The sequence below is a fragment of the Artemia sp. Qi Xiang Cuo genome, chromosome 6 (assembly GCF_049724085.1).
Source record: "Artemia sp. Qi Xiang Cuo chromosome 6, ASM4972408v1, whole genome shotgun sequence".
NCBI lineage: Eukaryota > Metazoa > Arthropoda > Branchiopoda > Anostraca > Artemiidae > Artemia > Artemia sp. Qi Xiang Cuo.
The window spans coordinates 80,117,507-80,136,581 of NC_142799.1; the positions used below are offsets into that span (position 1 = coordinate 80,117,507).

The 19,075-nt window shown below is 38.3% G+C and overlaps 1 protein-coding gene across 1 annotated transcript in view; it reads left to right on the forward strand.

Annotated features, from left to right (window-relative positions):
- Positions 1-244: 244 nt before the first annotated feature.
- Positions 245-19,075, forward strand: part of LOC148951642 (eukaryotic translation initiation factor 3 subunit A-like) — a 166,828-nt gene continuing 147,997 nt past the window's right edge. The window contains exons 1-4 of the mRNA XM_089091172.1: positions 245-318; positions 3,533-3,810; positions 6,989-7,182; positions 14,074-14,310. Of these exons, the coding sequence (XP_088947298.1) occupies positions 245-318; positions 3,533-3,810; positions 6,989-7,182; positions 14,074-14,310 (783 nt within the window). The remainder of the gene's footprint in view (positions 319-3,532; positions 3,811-6,988; positions 7,183-14,073; positions 14,311-19,075) is intronic.

The following is a 19,075-nucleotide window of genomic DNA, read 5'->3' on the forward strand; positions in this document are numbered from 1 at the left end:
AGTTAACAGATTGTTAAATATTTTTGAACCTGGATCTCCAGAGGTCGGTAAAGCGCAATATAAAAACAAAAAAAGTATGTAAACACTGCATCTAAATGGCTTGCGAGCTTAGTACATGAGGTAAATCATACCTATTTTTTATTTTGGCCCAAAGTTCACCACCCCCCCCCTATGCCACAGCCCTCAGTCCAATCCTTCACTTACCTGACTTAACGCACCTGCCGAGGGTTTGGCGTAGAGAACGATGAGACTAGGCGCCACCAGGTTGAACTATTGCTTGCCAGGCTCGCAGCTTCCTCCACCTGGATTAGGGCTTGGGTGAGGAATTCATCGGCTTTGCCCTTCCACCTAGTGGGTGGGCGTCCCCTGGGTCGCTTCCATCCGTGTAGGGTGGGGTCGAAGTCGAATGCGACCCGTGCTGGGGCGTCGCGTGGCATGCGAAGGAGGTGACCGTACCACCGAACAGTACGCTGGGCGAGCTGCGTCGAGAAAGGAGTTTGAGCCGTACGTGTTAGGAGAGTCTGGTTGCTAACGAAGTCAGTTCAGTGAAGTCTTTCGATTCTTCGGAGATGTTTCGTCTGAGCGACATCGAAGGCGCTGAGGATAGATTTGGCAGCTGGCCACGTCTCCGCTCCATACAGCAAGACGGTGCTGACTGACGCATTGTAGATGTGCATTTTGGTAAAGCGGCTTATGTTTGGCTTTCGCCAGATGCTGCTAAGCCTCCCAACAAGTGCTGAAGCATTGACAATTCGAAATGTAAGCTCTTTTGTGATTAAGCCATCATTCGACAGAATAGATCCCAGGTAAGTGAAGTCTTCAACCACATCTACTCGGTTGCTTCCGATGTTGACTTCCTTTACAGTAGAACGGGACATGGGGGGCTCAAGGGGCATAACTTTGGTTTTCTGCCAGTTGATCTTCAGTCCAACTTTCGAGGCCTCTTCTGACAGCACCTGGAGAGCTTTGGTCATCTTATCGACGGTGCTCGCAACTAGCGCTATGTCATCGGTGAAGTCAGCATCAGAGAGTACCCGGTCTCCGAACTGAAGATCGAATTGAAGGCGATTAATTGTGCTGGCCATAACATGGTCTATAACTCAGTTGAAAAGCTCGGGAGCGGTGGCGCAACCTTGCCGGACGCGAGTCTTCACCGGGAATGTGGGACTACGTTTTCCAATGACTTGCACGCAGCTTTCCGTATCCTCATACAGCTTTTCAAAGAGTGAGCAATATTTCTTGGGTAGACACGTAGTTCTTAGTATCAGCCAAAGTGAACGGCGATCAACAGAATCAAAGGCAGCCTTAAAGTCCACGAATGCGATGTACGCTTTTTGGTGGAACCCCCGCGTCTTCTCTATCAACTGGCGCATAGTAAACATTTGCTCCGTCGTCGACGTGCCGGGCATGAATCCGGCTTGCTGGGCTCTTGTCTTTCAACGCAAAAAGGTGGAACACCTGTCCAGGAGTGACATGGCGAAGAGTTTACCAGGAACGGAGAGAAGCGTGATCCCACGATAGTTGGAGCAGATTTGACGGCTGCCCTTACGTTTCCAGAGTGGCAATATGATGCCAGCACGCCAGTCATTCGGTATGCTTTCTGTCGTCCGTACAGCTGAGAAGATTAGCTGGAGCCACAGAATCATCGCTGCACCCCCATACTTGAGGAGTTCTGCGGAAATACCACAGACGCCGGGGGCTCGATTATTATTTAACCGTTTTACAGCATTTTGGATCTCAGAGGTGGTAAACGGTTGCGAAACGAGGTCGGAAGTAGCCTCGGGTGTGGTCATTGCTGCTTGAATCAGATCAGGGTCGGGATGAGCAACTACCTCGGCATTCAGAAGCGTTGAGAAGTGACTGCTCCAGGCAGAGAGTTGGCCTGCAGTGTCATCCGGCATGCTTCCGTCAGCAGAAAAAACACGGCTCACGGTGGAAGTCTTCCCTTTTGTCAGCTCGCGGAGGTGTTTGTAGAGGGAGCAGGTGTCTTTTTTTCTTGAGGTATCTTCAAGATTGCTGGCTATCTCGTCGACGAAGGCTGTCCTGTCACTCAGCAATTGTCTAGTGTACAGGCCCTTGGGTTGTTTACACTCTGGCGTATTCTGTGCTAAGTAATCCTTCTAATGCAACTTAATTAGAGAAAAATTCCCCTTGAATCTACAGGGTTTATTCTTGCGTCTGTTGTAGCCCATGGTTCTGCCAGCAGAATCGAGTATATTATCTTTGAAAGACTTCCAGGCTACTTCAGGGTCGTCCAGAACTTGGAGGCAGCTAAACCGGTTAGAGATATTGAGAGCATACTTCTGTTGCATCTGAGATGTAGCCAGCCTACTCAGATCGAGCTTGGGAGGCCGTCTTTCTTGTCCATGTGCTCTCAGGCGTAGCCTGAGTGTGGTGACTACCATCCTATGGTCTGTGTTTCCAAGCTCGGCCGACCTATAAGTCCAGCAATGTGTTATCGACGAGCGCCAGTGACCCGAGATCATAACATAATCGATCATCTTCTTTGTCTGGCCGTCGTTCCTATACCGAGTGTATTTGTGTATATCTCGTCTCTGAAAGAGCGTGTTTGAAATAACCAGATTATGCATATTGCAGAGCTGGAGGAGTCTTTGTCTGTTGTCATTCAGTGAATCTGGAGTCACAGGGCCGAGAACACTTCTCAACACGCCTTCCCTGTCATTTACCGTCGCGTTAAGGTCTCCCAGAAGAATGACGATGTTGTGGGGTGGGACTCTAGACAGGCTTGCTGAGAGCTCCGCATAGAACTAATCCTTCACTTCCGCAGGATTAGGATTGCTGGAAGCATAGCATACAATAATTGTCCACTTTCCATGCTTGTGCTGGAGCTGAGCCATCAGTATTCTATCTGAAATTTGTTTATAGGAGAGAAGGCATCGCTTGACTTTAGCGTTCAGTGCGAGGCCTATACAATTTTTCTTGCTTTTTGGGTCACCAGACCAGATCAGGTAATATCCTTCACCAATATCTTCGGACTCTCTTCCGACAAGGCGGGTTTCCGTAAGGCTAGCCACAGCTATATTGAAGCGTTTTAGCTCATAGGCAAGCATTGATTTAGCTCCAGGAAAGTTGACTGTGAGTACGTTCCAGGTGGCGAGTCGTATTCCACCCCCGTCAATAAGGTTCATTCGATGGTCTGAAATCGGTCCAGGTACATGCTGGGGTCGTGGAAGATAAAGGGGGGGTAGGTCATCCGAGGCAGTATCATTGTTTTTCGTTGCGGTAAAATTTTCGGGTGGAGGGTTGCAGGCCCAACCGACCCTAGGCCTGGGATCTAATTAGAGCTAAGACTTGCCTAGAAACTGAGAGTCCTGGGGTGGGCTCCACCCACCTCATAAGGTTGAGGCTGCCCATTAACATGGAGCGCTTAGTTAGGGAAAACCCCATATCCAGAGGCACGTGGTCAGCAGACATAGTCTGCCTCATTCCGGACGAACTCCATCCGCCTCCAAATCCGAGTTTTGGAATGGATTACAAAATTGTTAAGTGATAGGTTTGGTGATAATTGTAGTCGTAGTAGTTGTAGTATGCTTCTCAGTCCTGAAACACTCGAGGGTTTGTTGAGTGATTTTGAGGATTCCACACCGCACAACAACCCCACCATTGAGCAAAATAGTGCTGGACATGAAATCCCCGTACCACCACCTGTCATGCCCGTTTTTAATTGTAGTATTGTTATTCCAGATAATGGGGATAGTTACATTAATGTACCAAGTACATCTACAGGGAGTATAGCTCAACCAACTACCCTCGAATTGGCAAATCGTCTCAGTCCTGATGTACTCGATGGTTTGTTGAGTGAGTTGGGGGATTTCACACCACGCAACATCCCCATCATTGAGCAAATTGGTGGAGGACATGAAATCCCCGTAGCGCCCCCTGTCATGACCGATTTTAATTTAGTTGACTCTGCCTTGCACAATGTGTATGTTTATAGGGCTGAGTATGATTATAGGGCTGTGTGTGTGTGTGTGTGTGTGTGTGTGTGTGTGTGTGTGTGTGTGTGTGTGTGTGTGTGTGTGTGTGTGTGTGTGTGTGTGTGTGTGTGTGTGTGTGTGTGTGTGTGTGTGTGTGTGTGTGTGTGTGTGTGTGTGTGTGTGTGTAGTGTGTGTGTGTGTGTGTGTGTGTGTGTGTGTGTGTGTGTGTGTGTGTGTGTGTGTGTGTGTGTGTGTGTGTGTGTGTGTGTGTGTGTGTGTGTGTGTGTGTGTGTGTGTGTGTGTGTGTGTGTGTGTGTGTGTGTGTGTGTGTGTGTGTGTGTGTGTGTGTGTGTGTGTGTGTGTGTGTGTGTGTGTGTGTGTGTGTGTGTGTGTGTGTGTGTGTGTGTGTGTGTGTGTGTGTGTGTGTGTGTGTGTGTGTGTGTGTGTGTGTGTGTGTGTGTGTGTGTGTGTGTGTGTGTGTGTGTGTGTGTGTGTGTGTGTGTGTGTGTGTGTGTGTGTGTGTGTGTGTGTGTGTGTGTGTGTGTGTGTGTGTGTGTGTGTGTGTGTGTGTGTGTGTGTGTGTGTGTGTGTGTGTGTGTGTGTGTGTGTGTGTGTGTGTGTGTGTGTGTGTGTGTGTGTGTGTGTGTGTGTGTGTGTGTGTGTGTGTGTGTGTTTGTGTATGTATGTGTCTGTGAGCGTGTGTGTGTGTGTGTGTGTGTGTGTGAGTGTGTGTGTGTGTGTGTGAGATTGTTAGTGTGCGAGTGCGAGTATGTAATTTAGTGAGTATATATGTGTGTTTTATAGTTTGTTTGTGAGGGGGTGGGTGGGTTGGTTTGTTTTTGTGTAGGTGTTTAATATGATGCTTCAAGTGTAACCTGGTATATGAAAGAGAAATTATGTCATTTTTTAAATTCTATTATATTTTTTTATGGTGATGTGACACTTCTATTAAGCTGAAAAAAATATTTTCATTGTTTAATAACCTAAAACTTTTATTACTTTTTTTACTTCTTAATTTACGATAGATCCTAACATTGAAACGTTTTGTTTTTTTTTTGTCATTAAAACATCGTTCACAAACATAAACACTTAATAAGTGTTTTTTTTTTATATATAACACGCACACTGGGATAGATATATACATAGATTATTTGAAAAAAACTACGTTTTCTAAAGAGTCAAAGAGGCTGAGTCACAAGTTCGAACCTTAAACGTACAGGGATTAGGAGGTACAGTTGGGGGACTGCCGCCCCCAAACCCCCCGCTTTTGCAGCCTTTTTTGTTAAGGTTTTTAAGTCCTGTAGCCTGCAATCAGTTGGTCGTACCAAGTTCATCACATTATAGCTTGTTATCGGTTAGGAAAAAATCTCCTGTAAGAAATCCAGCAAACAGGCTCAGTACTGTTTCTAATCAAAGAGATGCAATAGGATGTTCTTACGGTAAAAAATTCAAGCAGACTTCGTTCGTGTTGCAAAGCATTTCTTTGCAAGGTAAAAAGCGGGGGTTGAGGGGGAGGAAGACCCCCACAATAATAATCTTAATAAAAGAGAATGCAAAAGCGGGGAGTTTGGGGGTGGCAGCCCCCCAACTGTACCTCCTATTCCCTGTAAGTTTTAAGGTTATAACTTGTGACTCAGTCTCCTTAACTCTTTAGAAAACGTAGTTTTTTTCAAATAATTTCTGCACGTTTTTGTACAGTTTATTACTTATTATTGCTTGACTAACTGTTAGCTGATCGTGTCAGGAGTTAAAGCCCCCGATTTTGAAGATTCTTTTGTTAAGGCCTTTAATTCTGAATACTCAAATCAAATGCACAGTAAGATTTTCTTTTTTCAACTTTTCTTCGAGCATGCGGGTATACGGCATGTTATCGAAGCAGTGGAGACTTACCTGTAAGCTGAAGGCCGACTGTGATATTCTTCTGGAGACGCCTGTTGATCCGAAGGATTTAATAGACTGGATTTAAAAAAGAAACTGAGTTTCTTTTTTAAACTTTAAATTTAAGAGATTCTACTTTAAATTCCATATATAAAAAAATTACTCTGACGGGGAATTGAACACGGGTCTTCCGCATGACAAACAGTAATAGTCACCACTGTACCATCAGATACTCTTGTTAAATTATTTTTAGTCTCTGCAATCTATTTTCGACGCAAGCAAATACAAAGTAAGATTTTCGTTTTTCGACAAAAAAAAACTTATGGGAAAGAGCTGGAATTTTTGGAAGTTTGCAGTCGGTCTTGTCAGTTTAAGAGGACTATTTTGATCTAATTTAATAATAAAATACTATGCTTTTAGGAATTTCAAAAATTAACATGGGCTCTTATAGGAAAACGAGGTTTTTCGTAAATGTAAATTCGGGGGATAATTTTTTCGGTCTGAAAATATCAAAAGGCCCTAGCAGGCCAAATTCCACTACGAATGAGTCCTCATTCACCCGGATCTGTTGCCAAGTGGGTCTTTAGGCGTGTCAGATAAAAAAAATAACTTGATGAACATTAAGTGGCTATATTTGGTTTTTAGAAAACAGGGTAGGAGTGATCGGATTGAGCTGAGTGATCGGATTGAGCTGAAAATTTGAGGATAATCTCCCAGGCCCTAGGAAAGCTTATTCTCTAAATTTCAGCTTGATCAGACAACGTTAAAGGGGGACTGTGGTGGCAGGGTCGAAACTTTCGGCCCACTTTCCGCCATGAAGATAAAGTCGGAGGGGGGTGAAATTTTGCATGTTTCTTAGTTTTAGCTTAGGCTACAAAATGCGATCACCGCCGTCTCTCTGCGATCGCTAGGACCGGATATCGCTTAACATTGTGGTGCGTCGCCTCTTTAAAGAGGCACAAGTGCGCCTCCTTGATAAGAGAGAGAGAGAGAAGATACAATTTTTCTTACGTAATCACGGAGAGAGACGACAGGCTCCATTACTACATCAGCTTCTTGGAATGGGAGTATGGTTTGCATGTTGGATGTGGCAGTTGACCAGTTGACAGTTGGCTGGTGTATGATCGGTCCGGATGGTTATGGCATCTTGTTGTGAATGTTGGATGTGGCAGTTGACCAGTTGACTGTTGGCTGGTGTATGATGGTTCCGGATTGGACTAATGATTGTGGTATCTTGTTGTGGATGTTGGATGTGGCAGCTGAACAGTTGGCTATTGGTTGGTTTACGGTGGTTCTTGATGAGATTAATGGTTTAGGCCAACGACCATATTGTGAAACAGATGGTCTGTTTGAAATGACCGCTGGAGTCGCTTCGCCCCTCCTTGTCTTATTAACGGGTAGGGGGAGCTCTGGGAAATCCTAAAAAAATGGTTTGTTTTTCATGAAAAAATATTAAATGAGAGCCATCAGTCCTCATCAATAGTATGCACAAGAATATGTTTTAAAATTTAAATCTGTTAGTATGGTTAAGGGGGGATGTTGGGGGGGGGGGTGTAAAAGGAGGGAAGGAGGGGATTGGAGGGGGGGTATAGGGTCGGGAGATAGTGGTGGGGGGGGACTTTGGGCCAGAATAAAAATAAGTATGATTTGCCTCATGTACTAAGTTCGCAAGCCATTTAAATGCAGTGTTTACACACTTTTTTGTTTTGATATTGCTCTTTCCAACCTCTGAAGATCCAACCTCTGAACCTCTGAAGCCAACCTCTGAAGATCCAGATTCAAAAATATTTAACAATTCTTTAACTATAAGGGGACTGTATAAACCATTCGATAAATTATATTATAACTAATTTCTTTACCCACTAAGAATACAAATGAATAACTTACTTCTTGCTTGTAGCTTTCATCAATATTCCTTTTGTTAGAATGCATGGTGTTATTTCAAATGCTTAATTTGAACTGAGAAAATAACTCATCGTCAGAGTTTTTATACCCGTGTTCAAGGTTAAACATAAAAAAAACACGCCTAACACATTGCCATAGAATTTCGTAACAACCATGTTCGTTTACCCATACCAGGAAAACAACCTTCAATGCATGAAAACAGCCATCACTTTTAACAGAAACATAAAATTTAATACAAAATCATTGTATTGTGAACACCACGAATTTTCATGGTATGCTAATTATAATGACAACATTAAAAAAAAACAACCAAAGATATGACTTTTTAGGCGTGGTAATTTCTATCTGTCTGCTACCTTAGATTAACACAGTAATGCCCCACCTGGCCGCTACCTTTCATTGACACAGTAATGCCCCACCTGGCCGCTATCTTAGATTGACACATTAATGCCCTACCTGGCCGCTACCTTAGATTGTCACTACTAATAAATCCATTTCGAATCGTCTGAATTCATCAGTCAAAATGTCGATACGATAGTCATTTTTAACGTCGTAACATTCCAAGTTCCAATTTTCATGTTCTTTAAATGATTGAAATTATTTTTGCCTCAGGAAAAGCAATGAACCCGGATACCAGTGCCGGACGGGGATTACATATCTTCTCAAGTCTATACCGAAGTGCTTAAGCCGGCATAGAACCGGACAGCAAGAAGTCCCTGGGACCTCCAAAAGAATGAGGCCTTGTCCAATCCTGGGCCCATATTGGTCACAACATGGTTTTTAGCACTTGGCGATGCTTTTCTATCAACAAGAGTCAAAATACTGCACAGACAATCTCAAGTCTATTACTTCCGACTCATTATATATGCATGCCTAAAAGTATTATGCTACTATGGGGAGGCAGCCCATAACAGATAAATTAGCTAGAAAGAAGTTTTTCAGCCCAAAAACGCCCGTCAAAACATACCAAGCCCAGAACAATTATTCGTTAGTCAGAATCCCATGCGAATGCTGTTTCGTTTCACTAGGCTGTAATTTCCTCGAGGGGCGCAACTCCTCAAGTAGGAATAGAGTTGGCCGCAAGGTCCCCAGTCTTGCAGGTACCTCGAAAGGGTCAAGGCAGCCCTTTGCAGAGGCCGTTGTCCATAGATCTGGATCTTACGCCCTGCCACAGTTGTCCCCCTATAGAGGATCTTCCCGCGATGGTGTTCTGCATCACCATGCAATTTAACCCATTACTGGGAGAAGGTTTGTAACTCCTGGGACTTGTGAACAAACCAGTGGGCCCTTTTGAGAGTACATTTGAGGGACCTTCTTCCTCCCCTGCCTGTATTTATGACCCCGGACGAGGGTGCCCCAGTTTCTATTATGGACCCCCTAGGGACCAGGTCCCCCTTGGTCCGTGCCTCCTGTGGAGGTACCCAACATATCTGTAGGGCGTTCCCCTATCAACACATGGGGACACGCTGAATTGCCTGGGGGAGGGCAACTAATATCTAGCCTAATTTATTGATTCATTTCAACATTAGCTTGTAAAACTAATGTAAGTTTAATGTCTAGCCTAATTTATTGATTAACTTCAACATTAGCATACCTAGGGAGTAGAAAAGAAGGAGTAAATTATTACTGAAATACAAAGACACACTAAAGTGGAAGACAGGAACATCGAACTATTGAAAATTAGTAAAAAAGAAAAAGCAGAAGACCTAAATTATCCTAATATCATTCAAGGATGACCAAAAATTTCCTGAAAGTTTGTGAAACAGATTGACATTTGTGAGACAGTTCGTTCGTGTTACAGACAGTTTTGAAACCTGTAGTTATAAGGATTCAGCAAATGAATTGTAAAAAGCAGAAGAAAATGCATAATTTGTGGTGAAAGCCATGCTTCAAGCAGTAAAGATTGTCATCTAGTTAAACAGAAGTTCAAAGAAATAAATCATCAATAATGAGAACTAGTCAATCAGCAGCTATGCCTGGCACGCCAAATAAGACCCAAAATAATCTATATAAACAAACATACAATATATATTAATGTAAATTAATAAATAAATCTTAAAACAAGGGAAACTTAAATTGAATATGCAAATCAAGTTTGAATCGAACAAAAATTACTACAAACAAGAGTTTGGGTATGACCTCCTTCTCTCACTGTAAAAGTCTGAAACCTATTGCGTCATTGGCGCTTTACTGAATTAAATAAAAAAAAACGAAATTTTTTTTTAACTGAAAGTAAGGAACGACGTTAAAACTTAAAACGAACAGAAATTATTCCGTATATTAAAAGGGCTATGCCCTCCTCACCGCCTCGCTCTTTACGCTAAAGTTTTTTATTGTTTAAAAAAAATAGACTTGTGAGAAAGTCAAACTTTAGCGTAAAGAGCGAGGCGTTGAGGAGGGGACAGCCCCTTTCATATACGGAATAATTTCTGTTCGTTTTAAGTTTTAACGTCGTTCCTTACTTTCTGTTAAAAAATTTTTTTTTTTTTATTTAATTTTTGAACGTTTTTGAATTAATGCAGGTTTTGATTTTGGCTCACCGTACCTGAATAATTAAAACAAAAGTTGCCTATTAATTTTACTTTTATTTCGTTCAATGGCTTTCTCGAAACTTGTTTAATTTTATTTACGAACGTTTTTATTAATAATAAATATACGTAACTTACGAATTAACTTACGTAACGAACTTCTATTTTCATATATTTTTCATACGCATATTAGGGGGTTCGCCCCCTAGTCAATACCTTGCTCTTTAAGCTAAAGTTCAAATTTTGTTTCAATTCTTTAAAAATGACCGCTGAATCACAATTGCCGTTAATTAGAATAAATAGCTCGTTTGAAAGTACTAAAAAATCTTTGGCTTAAAGAACGAGGTATTAACTAGGGGGTGAACCCAATCATATACGTAATATTTTCTGTTCGTTTTAAGTTTTGATGTTGCTGCTTACTTTCAGTTGCAAAACTTGTTTTTTTTTTATTCAATTTCTGATCTTTTTTTAAAATAGTAAACTTATGAGTGTTTCGTCTTAATACTTCTGAACCTTTTTGATACCCAGGATCTTTACTTTCCCCACTCTCCCAATAAATAAGACCCCATATGTAAACAGTGGGCAAAGTCCCTTAACTTAAATATTTTGCCCCATGGGCTGTGAGGGGTCATGCTATCTTTGGATGCATAGTTACCTTTCTAATATCTTAATAAAATGACTATCTCAAAACTTCGATCGTATGTCCTTAAGGGAGGGTAGCTTAAAAAGGGGGAGGGGGGTAGTTGCCCTCCGTTCACTTTTGACTCTTCATAATGGCGCTATGACTCTCAAAATCTAAAACAATAAAAATCTTCCGAAGTTTCTGCGGCCATCCCTCCATCTGAAGCGAAAAAAACATGAATAGATAAAGATAAGTAATGCATGGCTCAAGGCATATACATCAGGCATATAACATCGTAGCGTAGTGCAAGCAACGTTAGATAGAGACTAGTAGCATTGCCTCGAATACTATTAAATAAGATTAGATCAGATAACACCCAACAAGAATTTCACAGTCAGCAGAGACTGCAGATAACATAATTCAGCAGAATCGAAATTGACTTTCAGTTAGTGTTCATTCGGTAACGAGAAAGGAATGTCAACTTCTATTTTTACGTAATATGATGCAAAAGGTTTGTTTGATCTTATAATTACTTCGATTACTTATATTTGATTTTCTAATGATGGTGCAACGGTACTTGTCTAGAATCCGGTAAGCACGCGAGAAGTGAAGTTTCGTTAATGGTAATGAAATAAAACAAAATAGGATAAAAACATAAGGTCAAATTCTACTTTAGCTAATTTTGGCTATCTTGGAAATAGGTTAGGTTAGGAAAATGAAACTTTGGTAAATATTTACCAAATCTATTGAGTTAGGAATAAAGTGAATACACCATTCGATGCCTTTTTTTATGCTGATTACGAACATAATAATCATTTCTATCAGAAATGAATTTCAGCCCCCCCCCCCTAACATAACCTAACCCCCACCCCCATATGTGCAAATATATATCCTGAATTGACACATATAGGGGGGGGCTAAAACAATCATTTCCAATAGAAATGATTGTTGTATTCGTAATCAGCATAAAAAAGGCATCGAACGGTATATTCACTTTATTTGAAACTCAATAATATGATTTGGTAAATATTTACCGAAACTTTCCGGGATTGGTCTACAGGGTAAAGTATGGGTAAATTTTTCGAAAATCATAAGTAATAATTTAAATAATGACATTTAGTACTGATGACGGTCACTGCATACGTGACCGAAATATCTTGTATTTATTGTGAATTTCTAACACTGTTTGTGAAACACTGTCTATTAAAAGGATTTTATCCCTATTGGAACTTCATTTATCTTTTAATGAGCATACCACAAAATATTTTATTAATCTAGAATGGGAGGAGGGGGTGGGGTAATAATCGTGCTTAAGTATTCCAACGAAAGATTTAACTTAATCATTGATCTTCCACGAGCATTGTTCGAAAGAATCGAAATTTCAGGAGACCTATAAAGAGTTTGTGTTCATGAATAAAGTTTCAAGTTCGTCTTTTGAAGTTCTTCTGCGGACTACTTGAGTCAGACAAACACTTCGGAGGAGGGGGGCAAACCCCCCTTCCCCTGGGTACGGCCTGTTTCAAATGATTAAAAAACATATAGTAATATATATATATATATATATATATATATATATATATATATATATATATATATATATATATATATATATATATATATATATATATATATATAAATAGGCTAGTTTAAAGTTTGTAAAAAAAATTAAAATTCAATAAGAGTACAAATTATTTTTTATAAGATGTCAAATATAAAAGTAAAATATAAATTTATTTACGGAAAATACAAGATGTTAATATAAAGAGCCACAAAAATTATTGAAAAGCCACAGAAAATAAAAAACTTCCCTTAAAAAAGACATTTTTATAGACGTTCAAATAAGGATAATATCCTTTTAATAAACAGTGATAAATTTCACAAAAATACTAGATATTTCGGTCATTGCATATGTGACCGAAATATCTAGTATTTTTATGAAATTTATGACTGTCTATTAAAGGATTTTATCCCTATTTGAACTTTCATTTATTATCACTTTTTGTGGCCTTCGAGATTATCTACGTCATATTTAAAAAGCATATCAAACCTTAAAAATGTGTTCCAAAAGTCTGAGACCAGGAGAAAGGTGGATTTGATTAAATTATTTGCAAGGGAAAAAACATTCAACCGAAAAGCTGCTCTTTTTCGTCTGCCTTACTGACTTCGGACACTACAACATAGATTGCTGTGAAAATGTTGTTTATTTCGAGCTAGGTTCATTTATTTCTCGTAGTATCAAAAAAACAAGGAAAAAACGTCACAACCAAGATTACAACAAATCAACAAGCAACATCACAACAAGATTAAAGTCTTGCTTGCAAAACATCATTCAAATGCTTATTGTAAGCTAATATGTCTATTGTGAATATATCTATTGTGATAATATGTCTATTCTAATGTTTAATGCTTATTGTGCTGTTATTATGTCGTAGTCTTTCGCTCTATCAAGTTAATACGTATACACTCATGATAAGTTCAGATACACTGGCAAAAACTAAATTATAACTAGCTGAAGAAGAAGCTGTATTTACCTCGTTTGTATTTGTTTTTTATGGACTCGAGTATAAAATTGAACATTAAGTTAACTAACTTAAACGTTTTGCTAAAATTCAGGAAACAAACTGCACGTAAAAATGATTACACCCCAGTTTTTTTTAACGATTACACCCCAATGATTACACCCCAGTTTTTTTTAACGATCATCTTCATATTGGTTTAGTTACAAACATAAATATCAAAATTGTTAAGGCATCCTTATTTGTTTTTTTATACTTACTGTTTTAATTATGTCCTTTGATGCTTTTTTCGAGGAAATAATTTTCAGCATAAGTGGTTAAATCACGAAAACATACATATTTGTTTCGCGGTCATAGCTTGTGTGAAAATGTAGATAGGGGTTTGGAATTCTGAACACCTTCAATAGCAATAAACTATATATATATATTTGAAATCGTCATAAAAAGCCTGTCAGTTATAGAATATTTAGTCATGTATTACAATTAACTTCAATTTAAAATTTAATCTAAATTTAGAAACATATGTTTGTAAAATATCAATAAGGCTAATTTTTGGGAATGATTCGTTTCATATAGATTATGGCTTTTAAGAGGAATTACAAGGAATTAAACATTGTTATAAGGAATAATTTTAAGAGAAATAAACGAAAATGATTAAATAATCAAGGTGTTCTTATTTGTTTCAGACTTCAGCTTTTTATACAAACGCAAAGTACAAACGCAAAACTGAGTTTTGTAAATTGTGTGACAATTTAAGAACTCATTTACAACATGTTACCAGACAAATTCCTGGTGGCCCAAATGGTATCAATTTGCAACAGCCAGAGACTCAGCAAATGAATCTGGAAACCCACTTGATATGGATCAACTTAGATCAACTTGATAAGGCTGTTAAAATGGAACTTTGGACTGAAGCCTTTAAGGTAGATTTTGTTCTTGGTCGATAATAATTTAATTTTGTTTTGTCTGTCATGTCCACTGTATATATAATAGGCAGTATGATCTTTCCCTATCTACCCCATTATAAAAACCAAGACCGAGGTGCGAGTGCTCCAGAGAACGTAGAAACATAAGCGACATTAGACCTTTTCACGGGTAGACAAGTCAGATTTCTCTTGAACGCGAAACTTGGCTTCAACGTTGGAACACTAAATTTTTAAGAAATTAATTTTAAATTAATTTATTCCAATACATATATGAAAATCGGTAATTAATAGTGCAATGTTATTGTTAGATGTTTTAAGGAATTAAAAGTAGGTTTTGAAGTCTCAACTTGGTTTCAAAGGCATTTTGCGAAAGTTTCTCCCAAAATACGTGTTCCAGGGTAATTGGACCGCTGATGGCAGATCAAATGAGAGGAGCTGTTTGTACGCGCCGATATAAATATAAATATAAATATATATATATATATATATATATATATATATATATATATATATATATATATATATATATATATATATATATATATATATATATATATATATATATATATACATGGGCGCCAATAGGCTGAATTTTAGGGGGGGGGGGCTAAATAGTGAAAATACTTTATATCCTAGAATATCCGTATATTCTTCCAATTTTATTGTAGGGCACCTTATCGTACAAACACACGATTTTCCCATTTAAAATGTAAAATGTAATTTTGATATTGGCCTTGCTTTCAAAACCAACAAAAACAGACAAAAAACACAATGGTAGCAGAAAAATTTGCCAACATTGGTGGGTTCTGCTAAAGATCACATTTGCCCTCTTAGTGAAATTCTCTGTTGTGAACCATATGAGTGAAATGAAATGAACCACATGAAAGTGAAATGATTGAAACTGGAGTTTGCAACATAATCACAAATTTTTAATCATTAAAAATTCAAAAGATAAAAAAACGGATTTATGATTTTGATTTATCCAAATCTCAAAAAAATTGAATTACCTCATGAAAAGAAACTTACATATGATCTTTAAATTACAAAATTATAACCTTTCAGAAAAGCAAATTGTAGATTTCGCTTCTGTTTGGAAAATGTGTCTATAGCCAGCTCTTCCAAATCGAGCTCTTGTACTCTACACCAGTGAATGCTTAATAATCTCAAACCTGATAGGCGTTCCTCACTCATAGTGCTCCTCAGCCATGTTTTAGCTCGCCTCAGGGTGCTAAAGGATCTTTTCACAGTACATGTTGTTCGTGGGATGGTCAGATATTTAACAAGGGCTCTCATAATTGAAGGGAAAAATGTAGTTTCCGAGAAAGAGATCTATGAGCTTTACTTCCTCATCACAGTCTTTGTTTTTCCACACATCGTACCAGGTTCTTGCTTCCACTTCTAAATTTTCATTGTCATAGAACTTAGATAGATCTTTCATAGCATTAACAAATGCATCCTTCTCCGTATTTTTTAAAATGTTGGGACGAATAAGAATTCGTTTGAACGGGTTTTGTTGTGGTCACTGAATCTCGATTCAAGTGACACAATTAACGAGTCCAAATAAGGAATAAAAACAGCCAACCTATAGTAATCTATTGGATCAGTCATAGAAATGTTTGAGCAATGAGTTTGTCTTGCGATTGTCCTAGATGTTTTGATTTTCATTTCCAGTAAATCACAGGTGTCTTGTAATTCCGTGAAAATTCCGTGACTGCTTCTACTCTGTGCTTTTGAAAAACCCATAACAATTTCTCTTTTACGTGCATATATACAGAATGTCGGTCAAAATGTACTGACTGCAGTTTGTTTACAATTGGCTCAAGGTACGAAGAGTATCTGGAAATGATTTTTAGACATACAATAAAAATTAATGATGATGTTGCAATATCCATCTGAAAGGCTTGTGAACGTGTTTCTTGGTTCGCCTCATTGTCAGTAGAAAGTTGACTTAAAGCTTCCTTGACTGCTATAAAATTGTTTGAAAAGTTGCGTATGCATCTGTACTTCTCAGACCACCTTGTTTCACACAGAATAGGAATTTTTGGGATCTTTTTCCTTATAAAAGTGGTCTCCTTGAAGAATCGGATCACTTTTTTTATTGTGTCTATTGTGTTTCTAATTTGCTTCGGTTTGCCTGTATGGTCTGTTATGTGGTCTTTAAGGACTTGATCTCCTGCTTCAATGCGAAAACAAAGTAGGTCTTGAAAGTTTCCTCCATTTGAATGATTTCCACGGAGAGCAATGTCGTGAGTACCACAAAATATGACTGCTTTTAAAATTGATGTAAGTTTGCTTCGGTTTATCTGTATAAGATCAGATATAGCAGAATCCAGTTCTTCTTTGGTGTCTTTTTTCTTCATCGTCATTGAATCACAGAAGTTATTAGCATCAATTACACCTTCGTGGTGCCACTGGGATTTGGGATGATCCCGTGCATCTTCATGAAAATGTTTGAAGTCCTTGTGAGCTTTTATCATGAAAGAACCAAAAATGCCTCTCTTCGAGGCTGGCTTAAATAACACACAATATTTACAAAGCCTGCCTTTTAGTGAAGTCGAATACACTAACCATGGATAAGCATACAACCAGCTTTTCTTAAATTCACGGGTATCTTTACCAATAATAGAAACATCTTTCTTGAAATCATGAGAATAACAGTTTACACTTGGGTTTGTCAACAATTCGTGTTTTTTACAATCAGAAATACCTGGCTTTTCCAAAAAGCTCCCTAAATCAACATTTTCAACCACATCGTCATTAACATTCGTGTTTTTGGATTGTAAGTATTGCTGAAACTAAAAAATTCTTCTTGAAGTTGAAGGCTGTTCCATTGAAGTTTCTTTGCCTGTTGATGAAAGACATCTAGATCAGGCAACTGCAGATCTTTTTTTTTTATTTTCTGGAGGCAAGGTTTCCTCAAACTTGCCTTTTTTATATTTTTTGATTAAAAAAACTTCCGGATATCCATTTTTCTAAAAATAAAGAAAATACATCTATTGGAACTGCCTCATTAGTAATTTGTAGTTAGGGTTTTGTTTGAGCAAGGAATGATTTTGATTTAAATGGAACGAATTTTATAGAAAACAGCAAACTAGCAAATAAGTAATGTAGGTGCCATTAATCAAAGCCAGCAGGGCTTTCAATAAAATTTGCAACGATTTCTGCGAATTAATGAATATTCTTCGGCAAGCGTACATTAAAATACCAGGAATTAAATAAAAAAAAATAGTTTTTCACCTGAAATTAGGGAGCAGTATTAAAACTTAAAACGAATAGAAATGAACCTTTAAACACCTGACTATTCACGCTAAGATTTTTTAGTACTTTTAAAAAAGCTTCTAATTGTTCTAATTAAATAACAGTTGTGTTTCAGGAATCGTTCTTACAGAATAGGGACAAAATTCAAACTTTAGCGTAAATAACGTGGTGTTAAAGAGGGGACAACGACAACCCCCATCATATATGTAATAATTCTTGTTCGTTTTAATGTTGCTCCTTAGGCCTATTTTCAGATGATAAAAAACTTTTTTGATATTTACGGTAAGAAGATTGTATGGTACTTACGTATTAGCCAGAAAACACACGAGAAATTGTATAGCGAACATGATACAGCAAACTAGTTAAGCAGCTTCTTTATCAAGAGAATTCCTTGGGCGCTCTAGGCAAACAGGGGTTTCTCACTCCGTGAACAATATTTAAACTTTAGTTTGTTGGGGTTGTGGGGCAAAAAAAGGTACCTAGGTTAGGTTATGTATTTAATTTATACTATGCTTTACCCCCCCCCCCTAATGCGCAAATATATAGCCCAAACTTGTTTCTAAACTATTGTATTTTCATCATATTTTGATTTACTTCATTAGCATTAACCAAACTTCACCTCTCGCGTGTTTTCTGGCTAATACGTAAGTACTGATTGTATTTAGGAAGAGTTCTTGAGAAGAGATTCAATTATAAAACATTTTTTAATTCTATTGTTTCTATCTCAGGAGCCTTAATACAGGGTTACTAATTGTTCAAGCATTAGAAGTTGTAAAGATATGCCTGAATATTTAAACAAATTTACTAGGCTATCCCTAATTTGAGCAAAATATCTTTTCCGTTAAATTTTCTTCGCCTACCTAACAGCTTCGCAAGACTGTAAAAGCATCCTAAACTGCAGTTTAAAATATTAAGCCTACCGGAAATATTACACGGGTGAAGAACCAGAATAATAATTGTGAGGGAAGGGGAATACGTTTGAGGGGAGAAGGTGGCATGACAAATACAACTCTCAGATAATTAAGAACTTAATTTTTACACACCAAATGAAACAAAATTTAAACGGTAAGAATTCGTGGAAAAAAGATCGGTGCTGTCCGATCATGTCGGCCTTTCTAAAAAGTCAAGTTTGGTTAATGCTAATGAAATAAAATAGAATAGGATGAATATATAATAGTTTAGAAACAAATTTGAGCTATATATTTGCACATTAGGAGGAGTGGGGCTGGGGGTAGATAATAGCATATATTAAATACGTAACCTAACCTAGGTACCTTCATCCCCCCCTAAACCCCCCAAAAATACAGTTTAATATTGTATACACAATGAAAACCACGTTATCATTGCCTACTTTATAGTGTTTGACACGTCAAAAAGGGGTTTATCATTGCCTACTCTATAGCGGTTAACCCGAAAGGCCCACACAATGGTAAAGTACCAAAAGATCAATTCCTTCAATATATAATGCTTTCACTCATTAGGTATTAATACGGTATGTCCGAAA